General features: G+C 41.2%; 2 protein-coding genes across 2 annotated transcripts in view; both read right to left on the bottom strand.

Moving 5' to 3' along the window:
- Positions 1–1061: 1061 nt before the first annotated feature.
- On the bottom strand, positions 1062–1797 carry TIMM13 (translocase of inner mitochondrial membrane 13). Its single transcript, XM_048077696.2, has 3 exons — positions 1584–1797; positions 1378–1446; positions 1062–1286 (listed from the first exon to the last, which is right to left on the bottom strand). Exons 1-3 carry the CDS (start codon positions 1719–1721, stop codon positions 1188–1190), a joined length of 306 nt encoding a protein of 101 aa, XP_047933653.1. The 5' UTR covers positions 1722–1797; the 3' UTR covers positions 1062–1187.
- A 1683-nt stretch (positions 1798–3480) lies between these two features.
- Positions 3481–19525, bottom strand: part of LMNB2 (lamin B2) — a 28383-nt gene continuing 12338 nt past the window's right edge. Inside the window, exons 3-12 of the mRNA XM_048077695.2 lie at positions 17123–17279; positions 16398–16523; positions 14919–15089; positions 13725–13850; positions 13312–13532; positions 12397–12688; positions 11803–11910; positions 10821–10940; positions 9308–9409; positions 3481–8770 (exon numbers count right to left, since the gene is read on the bottom strand). Of these exons, the coding sequence (XP_047933652.1) occupies positions 8729–8770; positions 9308–9409; positions 10821–10940; positions 11803–11910; positions 12397–12688; positions 13312–13532; positions 13725–13850; positions 14919–15089; positions 16398–16523; positions 17123–17279 (1465 nt within the window). The 3' untranslated portion in view covers positions 3481–8728. The remainder of the gene's footprint in view (positions 8771–9307; positions 9410–10820; positions 10941–11802; positions 11911–12396; positions 12689–13311; positions 13533–13724; positions 13851–14918; positions 15090–16397; positions 16524–17122; positions 17280–19525) is intronic.

Genomic DNA, 19525 nt, shown 5'->3' on the forward strand with positions numbered 1-19525 from the left:
GAAGGCACTTGTATTTTCAAGTACTCTTTCTGCCTGATTTGGGTTAGTTTCAATTATTCCAAACATCCAGATATCTCTTAATATATTATCTTGCGAGAGCACTTTATTCCCTGTATTGAAGCCACCACACTGGAAGCTGAAATGAAATCCAATTCCCCCTTATTCCCTTGATCATCCTAGCAGGTTAAGGAGAAGTCAGTCTCTCCCAGTCTGTCCCTCTGCCCCAGCCAATATTGAAATATTTTATAAAATATGGAAGTGCTTCAACAGAAAGAATTCCAAAAACATCATTACAGGGGTACAGGCATTTTTAATATCCAACACACTACTCTTCCAGCCGCTGGGCATACTGCAGACCACACAACACATATCGACCATTCCAGGAGTGGTGTGCAAGCTAAACACAATACTGTGTACCTGCAAAGGAGACCCAAGTACCCTGTTACAGAACTGCTCCTTCCCAAAGAAACAAAACCTGAAAGGTAGGCTCCAAGACGGAATGCTTGTGTCAGCGCCAAACCAGAAGTTACAGAAAATCACAGCCACACGTTTATTTTTTTCCTTTGAAGAAATCAACCTATGTAGTTCCTAACCCATTTCATACATGGTCTATCACTCCGAAGGTGTGCTCGTACAACTATTTGCAAGGCTGTGCTGCCAGCTCAGTAAGTACGCCCTTGGCTCCCAGTGCACTGCTTGAGCTAAATCTTCATTTCAGCCCCACAAACAGCTATAGAAACACAAGGGAGGAAAGGGCCAACTGCGGCACGGAGAGCATCTCATTGCAGTTTTTCTACTGATGAAAAGGGACTAGGTAACTACCTGATGGCTGGGTCCAGGCTTGCTTCCTGGGCAAGGGGACTCTGTTGGTGGCTTGGCCCCCCCTTTTCCACAGAAGGCTCCTTGCCTCGCACAGCCGGGATTTATCAGCCGCTATATGCCTTGGCCAGTCGGGACCGTTGGGAAAGGCACGAGGCAAAACGAGCAGCTCACGGTGGCTCTCGAGGCTGGAAAATTCACTCGCTCCTGGGTTTTGGTGCTAATAAAAGCCAAAGGATGCAAACGGTTCAGCGAGGGTTTATTGCTCTGCCACGGCAGGGGCTGGGGAGGCTGCGGGATCTTGCCCCCAACCACCTGGACTGGCCGCTTGTCCCTTCCCCGCATGGTCCCTCCCTCGTCCAGGAGCTTCACATGTTGGCTCTCTCCCGCTGCAGCCGCGAGTTGTAGGCTCGGGAAACCGTGTTCCAGGCGTCCATGTAGCGGTCCATACACATGGCGATGCACTTCTGCGGCAAAAAGAAAAAAAAAAAAAAGGCCCTGAGCAGGGGAGCGCAGCGGGTCGGCCCCTGCTCCTCGCCTTGCCCCGACCGCGCTCACCTGCTCCGAGTTGTCCAGCGAGCCGCCCGGCTTCCCGATGCACTTCCGAAAGCATTTGTCCGTCATGCGCTGCGGAGAGAGGCCGTGAGGGGCGGCCGCGGACCCCGGGCCGGAGGCACCGGGCCGGGCTGGGGGCACGGGGCCGGGCCCGCCGCTGCCCCCCGCCGCTGAGGCGCGGCTCAGGCCCCGCCGCCCGCCCCCCTCACCTGTAAGAGCTCCTGCGCGTTGGCCACGGCGATCTGCACCTTCACCTGCTCCATGATGAGCCCCGGGTCCAGCTTCCCTCCCCCGCCGCCCCCGGAGCCGAAGTCGGAGCCGAAGTCGGAGCCGAAGCCGCTCTCCATGCCGCAAAGTCACCGCGGGCAGCGGCCCGCACGCTGCCGCCGAAATGGCCGCCGGCCGGAACTACAGCTCCCAGCGTGCACCGCGAGAGGCCCCCGGCTGGAACTACAACTCCCGGCCCGCCCCGCGCCGCGCTCCCTCGGCGGCGGGGCTCAGCCCGCTCCCCGCCCCCCGCCCGAGGCGCCCCCCGCCAGGCGCGGGGCCGAAGCCGGGAGCCCTCGGCCCGGGGCAGGGCGGGCTCCGGTGTCACCACCGGCTGAGGCGGAGATGGCCGCGGGGAGGGCCTCGAGGCTGGGCTGGGAACGCGCTGGCAGCCTCCTCCCGCGGCAGGACCGGCTGTTGGGGGGTCTTCGCTGTGGTGGCGGCTGCGGCTGCCGTGGTCCTCTCACGGAGAGCCCTCGGTGCTGGAAGACAAAGCGCAGCCGGAGACACCGGGAGCCTCGGGCTGCGGCTTTGCTCCCCCGGGACCGCTGCCACCGGAGTGCTCGCACCGTGGGATCCGTTCCCAGGCTGCCAAATAACTCGCCCGTTTCGTGCGCCTTTGCGGCTGGCTGGGCCGTAAGCGCCAGGCCAGTGACATTTTGCAAGTTAAATACGGCACAGCGCTTGAGGATCAGGTTTAAACCAGAGCCTCACACGCTGTGGCAGCGGGAAGGGACGTAAGCCAGCTTTACCACAGAGAAAAGCGCTAAAAACCATCCTCAAGTGCCACTTCCCAACATTACGGTAAGCATTATGATTTGGGCACCCTCCAGAGAGCAGCTCCCCCGTGAACCTTCTCGTTACAGGATTGAGCCACGTTCCCTCTAGCTTAGATACCTGGCTGAGCAAAGAGGCTCATACCCCGACCACCTGCACAATGGCACATCCTCCAGAACGCTGTGGGAGTTAGCAGAATCAAATGGGGGATGACAACACATTAGGTAGCTTCTTTTCAGGTAGTACATGTGACACACAAAGGAGGTTGCTGCTGCCCTCCGAGCATTACAGCAGAGCTAAAGCCAAAACTGGGCTCATCTCCCGTAGCCAGACACCACTCAGAAGACAGAGTTTTGCAAAACCCCTTTGTGGATCCATCTACTTAAAGATACAATACAGTTCCTGCACCTCACAGAATTCTAAGCAGCTAATGCTGAAGGTAGGGTAGTAGAAGTTTATGAGTACAGACACGTGAAAAGAAATGGACTGTGAACCCAGAAGGCTGTGTTGCTGTTTATCCAGAATCCAGGTAGTGCTTTTTCAACTGTGAGAAAAGGGGATTGTTTGGGCATAGTCAGAAAGGCAAAATAGTTAATTGGAAGTTGAGGTAGGTTGATGATGAGCACAGGTAATCACAGCAATAGTTCAGCCCATTTCTCAGTTCCTAAGAATAAGTCTCTTAGAATCTGCTTTTACTCTCGAGTCAGGATCAAGTTTGCTAAATGGAAACAACCCCTGCAGTGGAAGGGCTACGGAGGGACGGTGGGATGATAAGAGAGGAAGTGGAAGTTGATTTGCTCCTGATACTCAAGTTCTTCCTGCTGCTTTAGTTGGAAGCAGTACCACTGATCAGTAAGGACAGCAGTTTCCCAATAGCACTGCCTGCATAAAATTTAAAGGAAAGGATTTGTTTCTGGACACACCACTTGATTCAACTGATCTCTTTTAGGAGCGTGGACAATTTGCTGTCCCATCTCGCTACACACAGGAAGGTTTCATGGGATAAAGCATCTCAAGCAGCCCAGGTTACCCCTGCATTGGTTTAAATGAAAGACAAACAAATAAAATGCAAAACATTTATTCGAGTGTGTTGTACAAAAAGTTTCCAGTCATAAAATGTATATTACAAATCATTGAAAAAGACAAGACATTTGGCATGCATATTCTAAAAAGAAACAAAAAAACACTTTGAAATGGTAAAGTCTAGATCATTATGTAGTTTTCATGAGCTCCACGTAACATTTTCATCCTTTTGCTCGTATTTCAATTTGCAACCTTTCTCACAATTCGTGATTTTAAAAACCTGAACCTTCCAAAAACTAATTTTCAGCAGCTGACTGAAGATGGTCAGTTAAACTGGCCAGTGACCAGAGCTATCTAAATAAAGTCTGTGCTAAAAAAAAAAAAAATTAAATTAAATCACAATTCAAGTCACAAGGCATCACTGTTATGAAAATAGAGTTCAACCCAGAAGGTAATATTGTGCCCAAATGTAAAGCATTTTTGCTTAACCTTGTTTAAAACAGCTTATTGCTTGTACTTTTAGTGTAATGATGATCTGGGTAGCTGGAATAGAGTAACATCCACCTTATGGACAGAATTGTCACTTCATTAAAAGCTAACAAGACAATTTAGAAGTTCAATAAGACACTTTTTTTCCTGAACTCTAAGTCAATTCACTGCTAGTGCTATTTTAAACAGTCTTTCAACATTAAGCAACCTTTTCACACTCTAGACCTTAGCATTTCAAGAAAGGCATTATGCTTACAAATAATAATTGTATGTAAATATGGTCTTGTATAAAAACAAAAACAACACTTAAATTATTTTAAAGTGGTTTAAAGCTAAGCACATTGAAGGGCAAATAAAAATTCTGTTTCCCAGGCCATTTTAAATGTTTAACAAATGAAAATTTCTAATTTGTCTTGACATTCAGCTAAAACAATGCTTTCAAAAATGCAATCACTATCTCACCTTCCACTCACTGGTTTACAACAAGGCTTTGTCTCCTGGTTATGTAGGATGTGGGGTTTGGACCCAACAGTGGCAATAAAATCCAGTATCAAATATGGATATGCCTTTGTTTAGCGATAAGACTTTCAAAACAAGATACAGAAAGAAGAGACTGAATAGCTTAACAGTGAGGAAATGAGAGAAGTGGCTACAAGACATAGAAAACATAGATCACGGATGTTTGCATACAGCGTCAAAATCTTCTTGGTACACACGAAAGAAAAATATTCTCAGATGTTCTGGTGTGTAGAGAGGATTTCTATGAGCCTCTTCGAACCAACCCCTGTTCAGGTTGCAGTTAAAAGGCTGCCCTACAGGATGAGCATAAACAAGAAGGAAAAAGGTGTATAAAAAAATAGTAAGATCCCTGAACTGAACCTGAGGTGTCCTGTTGCTCAAGGATAAACACACACACAAAAGTGAATCTCCTTTCACAGTAAGGTCTGCTTCGCACTGCGATATGATTTTTGTGACTAATACAAGCTGCAGACAAACTCGTCTGACTTTTACATTACAGTCCATGGGAAGCAGATGTTTATTTTCTTCCTGAGACTTTTGGCTCCTGCTACAAACACAAACTATGCCAGCTAACTCCCGTCTAATGGCAAAACAGTGCTGAAGACAAGTGATCAATGCATCAGTGTAAACTACTGTTTTTGTCAGGGCAAATCCAGAGACCTAAACTAGCCTAAGAACACAGACTGTGAAATAAAGGTGTGCAGCAACAAAGCAATCATAGCCACTCTATTACTTTCAATAAGTCATTGCAATACAACAGCTTAAGTAACAAATATAGAAGTGTGGTGAAAGAAGTGTCATGAAACATCAGAGGCTCTGTGTAATTGTATCTCACTCCGCAGGACTCCACATTCATGTTACCCATGGTTCTGCAGATGGTTGTGTTCATACAAATCCAGCCATTTTCACATAGTACAAACTTAGGAGTAGGTATACATTTACCAGTATTTTGTGTGATTCTCTGTGATCTACGCAATGAAAAGATCAGCTTAACTATTTTTCTGTAGTTATGCTGTTCTTATTCCTTCCCCCTCACCCCGGTGCAAATTATTCAGGAATAATCTTTATTATTTCATCCAGAATAAAATTGTTTTTCTGGAATAAGAACATCCATAGGGGCAGTTACACTCAAATACCTATTCTGCCATAAGCTATACTGGTTAATTTCTCTAATCAGAAAAGCCTTAACATCATTTTTCCTGATAAGTCAAATATGTTCCTCCTTCAAAGCTCTACACTTCGTATCAGACAATGGAGTAGAAGCATGGACTATCATCTAAATTCCTCAAGAGCGGTGAGTGGTACACCTATAGGATCAAATAGGAAAGGGGACACTGCTTTTTATTTGAAAAAAAAAGCTTCAATTATCCTGAAAATTAAAAAAAATCCTTTAAAGAGAAACTAAAGAATCGATGCTTTTTGCTTTGATAAAGCCAAAAAAAATAATCTCCCAGTATGGAGCACCAACTTTAGACTGATAGTACAGAAAGTAAAAGCAGTTATACTGAAGCTCAGTATCGAAAGCAAGAAGAAAAGATAGTGTCTAAAGAAAACAGACAAAAAGAAAACAAGAAGTGGAATACAGTAGTTTTTCTGTGTCTTTTAGTTTACAGCTTGGAATTATTTCTTGAATTTTAAGTAGCCATTTAGAAAGCACTGTGGTGATAAGAGTCACACACTTAGACTGCTGTATTAAGCCTCTCCCACAGTATCAATCAGTGTTTTCTATGAACACCTATATATGCCTAAACATGGTATTTAAGAAAAAAAGTTTCCAAAGTTACAAGAACAGCTTCAAATCTAAGGACAAACTCTGCAGACTGTTACTGAAGGGCACAGTGCTCACCACAAAACACCTGCAAGCACCGATCCTTAAGGCTACAAGACGACACATTTCCCATACAGTAGCTGTTAAAAAAAATGGCTCAGGTAGCAAGAGGTTTTTCCTCATTCAAGCTGCCTTTCTAGCCCATTCTTTACAGAAAAAAAATCACAGCAAAAAGGCAAATGAACTGCACATTCATTGCTTAGTATTTAAGATCACAGAACAACCTTATATTTACAGGACAATCTTAAAGGAGAATAAGAAATCTGAAAACTGGCCAATGTAAAAAAATAAATATAGATCTTAAGAAAAAATGCAAAAAACCCTCAAACACTATGTAAGGATATTATAGAAGCTGTGGGTCAGAAAGGGAAATAACGTCCAGTGGTTGGAAGGTGCATTGCAAAAATATTTTTACACTGATTGCATTCATTTGTGTAACAGCAATTTAGAGAAGGTAATTGGTAACAGTATGTCTGAGAAACATAATTTCATTAGATACATTTTACAGAGAGAAAGAAAGACATGACCTACTACGTATTTAACCCTCTACTCAAGCAGAGTGGGAAAATTACATTAGAAAAATGGCCAACAATGTGAATAAATTGATCCCATTAGCCCAAACAGCCAAATCTTCCTACTTTTTTGTAATGTATCTTCTGATAACAAGCATAATTTTAATTTTGCATTAGTTTAACTTCAGTAATTCAATTATCCCACCCAATGAGGAAAAAAGTAGTATCTTGAATTTATTTTTAGATGGCAAAATACATCCATAAAAGTCACTTCTGTTCCCACCCTGCTTGCATTGCAAAGCCTTCAGTCAGAGCCACTAAACTGACTTTCTAGGTTATATCTGTCAGTCATAATATTGTTCAGAGAACATACATCCAAAAGCCACCGAAAACATCCAAACCTTGTAGCTTGTTTGATGAGTCTAAACTATTTGAATGACAAGATCAGAGTTCAAGAGTGCGGGTAAAAACAGGATTCTATGCTGGCATCAAATGGTATCCAAACTACTAACTATTGGAAAAAAATATTTGCTTGTACAGTAGCCAATACATTCTTTGGAACAGTCAATTATTTTTTCCTAGTGCTTAAAGATGCACTGCTATCTGAATACTAACCTTACGGGAGTCAGTTACCTCCACAGAAATGCAGCATAGGAAACCTGAAGCTAAAGGGACACTGTCAGAGACAAAATGCATCACACAAATAAAAATAATCTGCTACTAATACAAAGCATTCTTTATAAAAAGGATTATTCACTTCACTCACTGTTACTTTACTTTGAGGATCTGAATACTGCAAAGCAATACTTATGTCCAAACCAACAGCAGTTCCTTTTAACTTTAAAAAAGTCATTAAACTATTTCTGTGCTATTTTGCAAATTAATGTATCTGACAATGCCCCTCTGAATATACGACAAGTATGAACAAGCTGCATCTAGGTCTGACTAAAAAACATTTACACAGGATAACCTTTAAAACCCCAAATATTTATCATTGCCAAAAGTAAAAATATTTTCAACATTAAAATCTTAGTCATTCTGTTCAATGCTGGATATGTCAAAATTATTAAATCATGATGCTTAACATCATAAATACTGTACATCACAACTTGCATTCACAATTTAACAAGATCTCATTTGTGACAATGTCAAAATCCCTAGAAAACACAACAATTAAAACTCTGGTTTTGACACTTCCATATATTACGATGGTGTCTATCTTAAGAAAGCAGAAGCCATCAGTCTCCATCTTCTGAAGTAATGATATGGAGCTACGGTGTTGACAGGATTCATGTGTTTATACTAGGCTGTCTAATCCTGGAGCAGGACAAAATGCCATGGTCCTGAGCCAAGACCGACAGAAAATGCAACTACCCTTTGTTACTTCCACTGGTGGAGTAGCATTTTAATGAACAGTGTATTATTTTCTTAAGCTGGGCACTGCTGAGGACACCAGCAACTTACTACCATTTCTTAAAGGACAGAGGAAACTATCATGAATCAGTCCTGAGGCCCTGCATTTGAACATGTTTTCTTAAAATTCCCTTTTTTTTTTAAATATAAGTTATCCTGGTTATATATGCACTGACTATAGATTTACCATACACTCAAGGAGTCTTGTCCCATTTTAGCTAAAAAAATTCTTTTCTGCTGCAGGTTTGTACATAAGACTTTAAACTCTGTATGGGAAAAAAATATTTCAGTACAGTGATTCAACAAGAGGGAGAAATAAAGAAATCTATTAAAAATTCTGGCAGTTTTGTTCAGTAAAGGTTTTTTTTTTGATTTTTTTTATAAAAATGTACCAAGGAGTAAACTTCAAAGAAATCAGATGATACGTATAAAAATAGTTTTCAGTGGCTCTGGAAGGAAAAAAATAGCAAAAATAAAAGGAAATAAATGGAAAAAATAGCAAATAATAGTTTCTTTTTTTCTTTCTTCACATCACTGAGCATCCTCTAGATGTTGTTCTGGGATCCCCCTAAAATAAGAAAGACAGTGTTAACTACATTCTTACTAGCTCTTGATATTTTAAGACTAGATTCTGGTTATCATCTCAGCTGTTAAAAGCAACTTTTTCCTAGTTTAGTTATGTTCAGGGAACATTGCAACTATAGATAAAACATATTACACACCACAGTCTGGCCAGCATGAAGACACTAACATTACCAACCCTAACTATAGTTTAAGTCATTGCAGCACTGTAAATTTGTGATGTGTAGCATACTTCCACTGATATCCCAGCATCCCAATCTGACACTAGACTTCACTTGAGCTGTACAGTTATTGACTCAAGTAGCAGCTCCTGGAGGAATTGCTCATATTGTATTCTCTCTGCACATTGTAGTGATGCTGCAGAGCTGCAAGCTGTTTTGATATTGTCCTCTGCAAGCATCCGTTGGAAAAATGGACCAGAAACTCAGAATTAGTGAAAACTTGAAGGGACCCCCCACAATCTCATTGCAGATTAATCTAACCAACCAGGCACAAATTAAAAACCTGGTCTGCATCATATTACCTGTTGGTTGAAAATGTCCTCCTCTCCAAACTCTGCTTCATCCTCTTCCTCTTCATTCTCTCGCATGACTACTGTTTTAGTAACAGTTCTCACTGCAACTTCCTACACAAAAGGAAAGACAAGGAGATGGCCCATAGTTTTTGCTATACCATCAATATAATACCCCGCTTAAAGTTTCGAGGATTTAAAGCAATTTGCCCCAGATTCAAAGTTAACTGTGCAACCAAATACCTGTAACACCCTGAAAAGCACAAAAACATTCCTAGTTCTAACTACCAAAAGACAAGTAATGTAATTTAGCTTCAGGAACTTTCTTTCATTACCTAGGTATTTGAGGAGTAGCAGCCATGTTTCAGGTGGCCATTACTCAGTTTTATACAAGCTCATAGCAGACTCAGCTAGGAGCTGTCAGAGATATTGTAATGTCAGAAACTAAAGTTTCTCACTATGATTACACAGCATTAAGAACACTCAGTATTTCTATTAAATATTTTATATCTATTGCATGTGAATTATCAGGACAGTCTTCCAAACCAGGCGCTAAAAAGAATTTTAAAACATCAAGGAACTTCCTTTACTACTGAACTACTTTTGAACACTTATCAGCAGTAAGAAATTCTTCTGTAAACCTTGCAGCCTTGAAATTGTAGGAGCAAATTTTTATTTGTGGAAAAAGTAGCCCTGAACATATGCTTCTAAGCAGGGATACTACAGGTAACCACAGCAGGTAAGGACATGGATTTGAAGTATTTCCAGACACTATTTTAACCGCTTTTTCTATTTGAATACTAAGCCAGAGAGCTTTCTATCTATACAAACGATCCTCCCTCCTACCTTGTCCTGTGCTGCTGTTCCTGCACAAAGTGCTTCCACAGAATTGCCAGCAAGAGAGGCAGCATGAAAACTGATACAACTGAGGTCTGTTTCAGTTTCCTATTTCTATCGGACCACTGGGATAATGGCACATTTATGAATAACAGCCAAAGCACGATCTTCCCTTGCAGGAGTCTTCTGCAGGGATAGTTTTAAAAAAACAGTTGTGGGCAGATGTAGGACAATGAAGAACACAGAGAAACCAGTGCCAAATGAAAACTTCTGATATACTTCCAACATTGAAAAAGCAACTATCTTTCCACATTAATAATGACACTGTATCCCCAAATATGGTGGGTCCTACACACTAACTTTGAATTGCCAGTAGTATTTATTTTCTCTGCCTCTTTGACTGAAAACACATACTTAAATGCCAAACAATTCCACTAATAGCAGGGAGTTTTTCTAAAAATTAGAAAAAAATAGTCTACAGATGTAATAAGGAGATAATGATCACAGTTTTCTAAAGTTTCCAAAATCAAAGATTCGTATAGATATTTAATTACTTCAATGTTGTAACTTGTACTATATTAGAAGACAAAGGGGGAAATCTTTTGTTTTTGTTTTGTTTACCCCAAAACAATTTAAAGAGTTTGGGAGATAACCCAGCCCACATTCGTATTCAACAGAAAGAGCCTACCTCTCCATCAGAGTTTACGAGGTATGTGCGGATATTTCCTCCGGTGCCCCAGCTGCCTTGATTCTTCCACACGAGAACAGAAGGGGGGCTATGAGATACACCTGCATCTGCACCCCAAATCTAGTGACAAAGACATTCCATAATCAGCTATTTGTGTACATTTTTTAATATCCAAAAACTTCTAATTCTCCCACTTCTTTCTCCATGTTCATTTTGTTTCGGAATTCCAGTGGTAATTTTACCCTACTTTTGCCTATGCCAGTACTTTTAGGCAGACTTTCTCAGTCTGCAACGAAATTAACACTAGCCATAGTTAAAGGCAAGAGAAAAGAAGTTATTCTAATATTACAGTCATCAATTCTTTTCTGAATATAGCAATTTTTCCTACCACAGTCTCAATGACTACACTGTATGAAGCCGAGACATAAAATGCAACTTGTAACGTGCCAATTTCATCTTTGGCATGCATCTGAGCAATTGATACTTAAGTAGTAATAGCTGGAACTGATCAAAGGAAAGCCATTCTTTAATTCTGAAAGGACATCTACTGCAGACTAAATATCAAATGTAAAATTACAGAAAAGCAGCTGTTCTACCATATTTAAGGCTGAGAGTGTCTAGTCTTAAACTTAAGTCTACCAGGCTAAATAAATACTCTGAAATTGTTCTATTTCATGAAGTAGAGCAAGATTAATGTTCCAAACCTTGACAAAGGTGTTTGAAAATCAACAGTCCTTGCCTCTCCTCCCACTCCAAATACCTTTTCATCTCTTTGTGTCCCAAATAGTCTTAAATACTAAGTGTTAATACAGAAATTCAACTTGTATTTTGCCTTTCTATAACTGAAATCCTACTCCTCTAAAATGAGATCCATGAAACCTAAAGTTATACACTAAATCAGGCCATACCAAATGTCAGATTTACAACTGCCACAATATCAACAAAATAACATTGTTTTTGACATACTCAAAGTATGACTTACTGTTACAGTCTGCCCAGCCCTGAGGACATACTTCGGAGTAAATTTATAAGCAATTTCCTCTCCGTCTCCTATTTGTCTTTTCAGTCTCCAGTTACCCAAAGACTGATCCTAATGAGAAAAGTCAAAGTTATTTCAAATGAGCAAAACAGAGCAAACAGGCATCAGAATTTTCTCTAGATCTTTTTCCATTACATTTATTTACATGGTTGTCAGTCAACTGCATTCTAACTTGAAAATATTTTTCTATACCCAATAATAGTGTTAATTGTAAATCCTGCAAGGTCATTCAGCAACAATTTAAGAGACATTTCACACAAAACAGATCTGTTAGAGCCAGCAAGGCTTTTTTCAACAAGCTAGGTACCAGCACATGTGTTTAGACATTTAGGGCACAAACTACATTCTCTTCCTGCAAACATCACACTCGTGCTAGCGCGGTGTAATATTCACCTTTCAAATGCCACTTAATTGCAGGATGACACACCTCAAAAGATACAACTTCTCTCAAGTGACTTTATCTACGTGCGCTTAATAGGCTGTGCAACATTTCAATTTAGCTCCTCCTCATTTCCTAGGGGTTCAGCTGGTACTCACCTTCTCCGAATTGTTCTTCAGTTGAACGTATTTGCCCTCCAAGTCTATCTCTTCTATGCTGATACTTCCAGTAGCTGAAGCTTGCTGGGACATTTGGAAGCTACTGGTACTACTGCTGCCACTAATACTTCCAGTGCCAATTCCACTTGTTCCACTGCCTGAAAGCTCCTCTGCTTCAATACGTTTTCTCTTGCCTCGGGAAGAGCGAACAAGTGAAGTGCTGCTACTGCTGCTGCTGGAGGTAGCCCGAGAGACTGTAACACGGGAGGAGGGACTTGGAGAGAGCTTCAACCTTAACACAATCAAGCAAGCATTTTAATTAAATGGAAGAAAACTAAGTGAAGATTTTTTTCTAGCTCATTCAGGGAGCTACACACAAAACAATAATGCACAATATACTCAAGTGACCAGACTGTAACATGCCCCAAAGCTGATAGCAGCCTTACTGTGTCTTGCCAGCAGGACTGCATATAGAGGAAGAGGAAGGCTATCCAGTCCTCAGCAGCTTTCTGGTAACATGACTATGAGGTGAAAGACAGTGCTAGTGAGAGCAGTGCAAATCACATCATCCTCCCCTCCAGTATTTCTATTGCTAAACACACTATTCCTGGCCTAGCAATTTAAAAACAGGAAAACACAGAAGCATGTAAGCACTTAAATAAAAAGAGGAGATGAACATCAAGCACAGAATAAATTGCACTGCACTTTGAGATCCTTATGAAAAACAAAATGTAAGGAGAGGTGTTCAGGTAAGAACAGTTGCAAGTGTTCCATGTAACACACTGCAGTGCAAAGCCAATGTGACTTCAGGGAATTGTGATATGGTCACTTCTGCTAAAATGGTAAAAAGATAAAGGTAAGAAATGAAAATAACACCTGCCAGTCCTAAGATAAGCATATGGAATCTGTACTTACCTTTCCTCTTCTCCTTCCAGGAGTTTTCGGTAAGCACTGATCTCCATGTCTAGTGCTAACTTCACATCAAGCAGTTCCTGGTATTCTGTAAGCTGCTGCTGCATCTGGTCCCTCATTTCTGTCATCTCCCTCTCCTTGGCATCTAGCATCTTCCTAAACTTATCCCGTTCACCAGCCATCATTTCCTCCAATTCATGAATGCGATCTTCTGCTGCACTAGCCTAGGGAGACAGTACAACAGAAAACTCAGTTGGCATCCATGTGGTGCAATAAAAAAAATTACCACCCTCCCAAACATTCTTCTCCATAAACTTCAGAAAATATGGAGGGACAGAAATTTGAATATATGCAAACATTACAGTGCTTTATATTAAAAACGAGAACAAAGTGTGTCCCTTTGTTCCCTTTTATACCTGCTTCTGAAGGCCAGAAAGCTGGTAGCTGAGAGATTCTATCCTCATGCGAGCCTCCTTCAACTCCTCCCGAGCTGCACCAGCAGCTTTGTCATTTTGGTCAGAGGCCAGTTTGGCATTCTCCAGCTGGAAGACAAGTTTTATAAAAGTCAGTTGCATTGATAAAGTTAGATATCCTGAAAACATCCTTTTATTAAGAAAGGAAAGACATTAAACCTTAAAAAGTTTTTATGGAAATCTGGTAAGTTTATGACCAGAATTGCGTAACATCAAGGAAATGTCCTAAGCACCAAGAAAATCTATGAGTCCTATTCCTATGAGACTGTACTAGCAGCCTTATAGTTTCCAAAAACTCAGGTTCATGTTGCCACACACTATCTGCCTGCTTGCCAAAAACAAACCCAATGGATCAGAGCAAGTGTTAGCAAGTTTGTGTCCTAGTCTAACAATTCCCTGGATGCCCAGGGGGAAGGTTGAATAAGGAATTTCACTAGTATCATGTCTCAGCTGTCCAATTGTAACTCACAGACTTCCTCAGTTGGAGACAGGATCCTGATGCTTACAATCTTTTAACAGATTCTTCGGGCAGGAATTAGCCTCTGCACTCTGCATCCACACAGCACGGAGCTTTTTTCTTCTGTCCCTTTTGAATCTGCCACTGGAGAGTTATGATCACTTTCCCTACTTCTACCGAAAAATAATAAAGATTCACCTTCTCTGTGCCATTCATCCTTTTACAGACATCTCTCCCTTCTCTTGACTCACCTCTTTTTCCAGGTCAGGTTTCATTTTAAACATTCCTCATGCAGGACCTATTTCATACTCTTGATAGTCTTTGTTGGTCTTCTCTGTATTACTCTATGCTAACTTTTCCAAAAGGTCCAAAACCACACACAGCAAGCACTCCAGATAACATCCTGCCATAAAGGCAAAATGATGCTTTTGATTTTTTTTCCTATTTTTTTCTAGTGGTTATCACTTTCTTGGTTAACACTATTCCCAGCTATTACCTCGGGCTATAACCTCACTGGAAATGCATCTGCCCCCACCCAGCACAGGAGGAAACATTTGGGCACCAGAACAAAACTTGTTTCAATTATAATTGTCTCCTTAAAAGCAGTAGGACTGATGGAAATAGTTTTATCTCCCTGACCAGAGTTCCTGTCAGACAGTGCTGTGGATAGCAGTCGTTACCTTAGCCTGATAGGTCTGCTCCAGCTCCAATTTGTACAGTTTGACTTGCTCATCATGTTGATTTCGCAAATCCTCTAGGGCCTGAGCCATTTTGGATTCATATTCCTGTTGGCGACTAGTGTCCACCTCAACCAAACGATGTTCATGCCGTTTTCTTGTCTCCCTTATCTCCTGCATAAAAAAAATAAAAAAGAAAAAGATTAAGCTCCTGCTGCTTGATGGTTTTACCCCTCTGTGCAGCTGAACTCCACCATAGCTGCTCTAATTCTCCCTCCTTGAAGAAAAAAGGGGAGAATACAATGGAAACAGCTCAAGGGTTGAGAAAAGGACAGGGAGATCACTCAACAATTATCACCACAGTCAAAACAGACAGCACAGGGAGATTAATGTAATGGATGGCCTATCACTAGCAGACTAGAACACTGAAAAACTAAAAGCAAACTAAAAACACATTCTGCCCCCATCCACCCTCTTCTACCTCCTCCTCCCAGGCAGTGGTCAGACACATGGTCTGATTTTTTGGGCGGACCCCACTTTGGGGACCCAGGAGTTGGACTCATAATCCTGGTGGATCCCTTCTAACTTGGATATTCTACGATTCTATACTCCAGCGCCTGTCCCTAGCCACACAGCCTTGCCTAGTCCCTTAATTCAGTTTGAGCACTCACTTGATTCCATGGTAAAACATAACTCAGCCACTAAACTGGCAAACATTAAACTCAACAAAAAGAACCGAAAGTATTTCCTAGTTAATCAGACTGAAATGGTTTGGTGCATGGTCAGCCAAACATCACATCTAGCATGGGTGAGATGATGGGTGGAGCATGTGGTAGCTGCTCAGAGCACTAATTAAATGAGCTCGGGCTGCTGAAGAATCAAAGGTCAGAGCTGGTTTTCACAGGATGGAATAAACTGACCTAATACATTTACTACTGGTGCACAAAGAAGGTCTTGCTTCCCTTTCCCATCCCCCCCCCAGTCCCCACATGGGCATTCCCACTACTTACTTTACAGAAGCTCTAATCCTCTTTAGAATCGCTATGAGCCAGTTCAACCCTCTAAACAGGCAGAAAATTACCCCAGCAAAAAGCAGGGCAATTGTATACTGTTCTCATCAGTGAATACAGGTCACAGTCAGGTCTAACAATCACTGAGGCTGGTGCAAATCAGGGGAAGGGCCATGCAGCCAGGTGTAGAAAAGGGGAGTAAGACTTACCCTTTCACACAGCTGCAAGCAGTTACATTAGCTCAACGGCCCACGGAACAGTAATACCCTTGTCACTTGGCTCTTATGCCTGTTCAACCACTGATTTACCATGCAACTCTTGCAAAACCTTTAACTGTTTTATTACTCAACCAATTCATAGCAATGATAATATTGATTAACCCTACCTGGACTAACTAGTAATAGTTCATAGTCAGTCTGAGCAAGATCTACGTAAACTTCAGAATATAATGAGATTACTAGGTTGATAATACCTCCTCAAACACATTCTTCCTGAAATCCAGATCCTCTTGCAAACTCTGGCACCGATTTTCCAGGTCCACACGCATGAGTGTCTCCTTCTCCAATTGCTTCTTAGCCACAGCATGACCATCTTCAGCCTGGTAGAGAATTTGGAAGATAATGATTTGACTGGATCCCTTTTTTCCATCTACAAGCCCTTTATGGTCTTCAACTGACATTTTTGGACCAATAATCCACAACAATAAATCTAATCTCAAGTCACTAATTTAAAAAAAAAGTGAGAACATGTGTGTATGAGTATTTAGAAAAGCTTTCATGTTTATAAAGCACCTGTTTAAACCACAGGATTATTTCAGTGCAGACTGGTAATAAAGCCAAGGATTATTAATTTCTCCAGCATATATTTCATGTTCTTTTTCTTGCCAGCACAGTCCCACTAGACACTTCAGCCTAAGTTTAAAATTATCCAGGATGTTACAAAGGACAACATTTAGTAACTAGAAACATTTACCAAATATTTTTAAATAATTTTTTTCACTATCAAAATTTCTAATATACCATGTTACTTTGGTTGTTTCACAAACATTTCTTAAAATTTATTTTTATATCCAAGAGGAGAAGGTAAAAATTAAGCATAAGTGAACTGAACCAGTGATGTTCAAATATAAACTAACAACAAAAAAAATTTTACAAGGAACAAACTTTCTTGTGCTGAAGGAAACATTCGCTGCCATACCTTAGCAAGTTGGGCACGCAAATCAGCCACCTCTGCTTCCAGAGTGCGTTTCTCATTCAGGACAGTATTGAGTTCTGCTTCGCTTCTATGGAACAGCACTTCAAGATCCTTAATGCGACCTTGAGCCACAGACAAATCTGCATCTTTCTTTTTGTAGCTGAAACAAACAAAAGTTACCTATATTCACACACAGGTGCGCACACACCTTGAGAATACTTTGGTTGCAATTACAGATGTTTTGTTACTATCCATTTTTACTACAACTGTTGTGCCACTAGGTGGCTCCCAGAGTAACCTCCAACTGCACCTAATTAAAATAATCATAAACCCGTCTTAGAACTCAGCATGTGCCAATGTATTGTAAATGTATTGCCCAGCAAAGAGGAACACATCACTGGCAGGCAAAAAAGCCTACCAAAAAAATTCTATCTACTAATCTTCATTGCAAAACAACTGTCCCAAGAAGTGGGAATTCCTCTCTCATCATCTGTTTCTCCACTTACACTTGAAACCTCACCATTGACTTGATAGCTTATCAAAGCACATTGTAAAGGACAATGACATCAAAAATGGGTATTGTGAACAAAAATACCTAAATGAAATATAACTGTTCTCTGAAGCTTTTCAAGCACCACCTCCTATTGTCACGTTTATTAATGTAGTAGGAAAGCTGCAAGCAGCAGAATTAAGTGCTTTAATAACGATACAGAAATAAGACACCTTACTAAATTCCATATAGAAATCATCCTACCATGTTTCTACTTCCACACCGCAGTGGCTACTCCACTCTGAGGAACAAACTGACGGAGAGCCTCACCCACACAAGGACTTCCCTGGGAAAAAGGATGATGATGACAAACCCCTTTCGTTCCACGATGGAGAGATTTGGCATTCCAAGCCTAGTGGCATTACTTCTGGCTCCCTTTATGTATCTCATCTTTGCCACATGCTGACAAAGGGAAGCTCCTGGGTCCTGGAGTAGTAGTTAACGAGATGTCTCAGCACCTCCCAAAGCTTGGGAACTCCTGACTCATCCTACTGGCCTTGTATCTCATTTTGCTATCCAGATTGTTCTCACCCCTAAGTTGGATGAAAAATTATGGCACAATTCTAAACACGTAGAAAGTACTATTCCATCTTCAACCTGGTTATAAGACAATGAAGACCTTATGATTATCTATACACCCCAAAGCCTTCTGGAGCTGATTTTTTGTTTTCTTGTTTCATTTGGAAAACTGTACAGCTCACAAAAATATAATTTAAAAGATACGCAGTTTTATTACAACAATGTAGACAACGAAAAATGAAAGCATTTTCTGAAGAGACTTCCCTCACAGGAAACCCTTTTAAGTTTAGTTAAGACAGGATTTAGATGCTTTGACTTAAGAAGCCCTGGGATACCTGCAACATCCAGGTTGTGTCGGCATTTATGACATAGGAAGGATGTGTGGGAGGTTCATACCTTGTCTGCAGTGCAAGAGATTGATGTTCAGGCATCTGAATACCAATTGTGTTGTCCAGAAATCATGTTTCACGTTACTTACTAGAAAATTCAATTGAAAAGTGTATAGATGCTAACGTATTAACCAATGGCTCCCTTCTGTCTTCTGCAGATGAATCTGCAATTTGGAACCCAAGCTAATTTCACTTGACTCCTCTAAAGAAAAAGATGAACATCAACCTGCAGGGCACAGAAGCAAAGGCAGCTAAAGGCAGCTGGGGCTGTATTAATAGGACACGCCTGGTAAATCATGACAGTGATTATCCTCCTCTGCTCAGCACTCAGTAAGATCACACCTGTGTCCAATACTGCACCCAGTTATGGACTCTCAGTCCAAGAAAGATGTCAATAAACTGGAGAAAGTTCAGTACTGGGCCACCAAGATGTCCCGAGAGTTAAAGTACATGCCCTCAGAGCAGGGGCTGAGGGAACTGAGCCTGACCAGCCTGGAGATGAAGCAGCTGTGGAAGGACCTGACCAGAACAGCAAGATGTTAAAGAAAGGAAAAATGACAAATGAAGTGGTTTTTTTTTTGTTTGTTTTATTTATTTATTTATTTAATTTATACAGAGAAATCCAGACCCTGATATTTGTATGGGTGAAATTAGACAAAGGTATCAATGAAGCGTGGTGGGCATATGCATAAGGCACAGATGAATTTGAAGAGTCAGAGTGAATTTAGCTTTTGTAAGGGGAAGATAAGCTTCCCAAGAAGTCAGTAAAAAGCATTTGGAAAAGAAAGATCAACCTAAGCCAGTCTGCTTGGACTCCCAAAAGGTTTCAACAACATCCCTTGCCAAAGATGGTCCGACCAATACGATCTGCTCTAGGAAAATAAAAAAAAGCTTGAGATGCTTCTTTTTGTTCAATTATCCCAAGTACTAAAACCCAGAAAATGTTAG

Source organism: Anser cygnoides, chromosome 27 (assembly GCF_040182565.1).
Source record: "Anser cygnoides isolate HZ-2024a breed goose chromosome 27, Taihu_goose_T2T_genome, whole genome shotgun sequence".
In the NCBI taxonomy this organism is placed as follows: domain Eukaryota; kingdom Metazoa; phylum Chordata; class Aves; order Anseriformes; family Anatidae; genus Anser; species Anser cygnoides.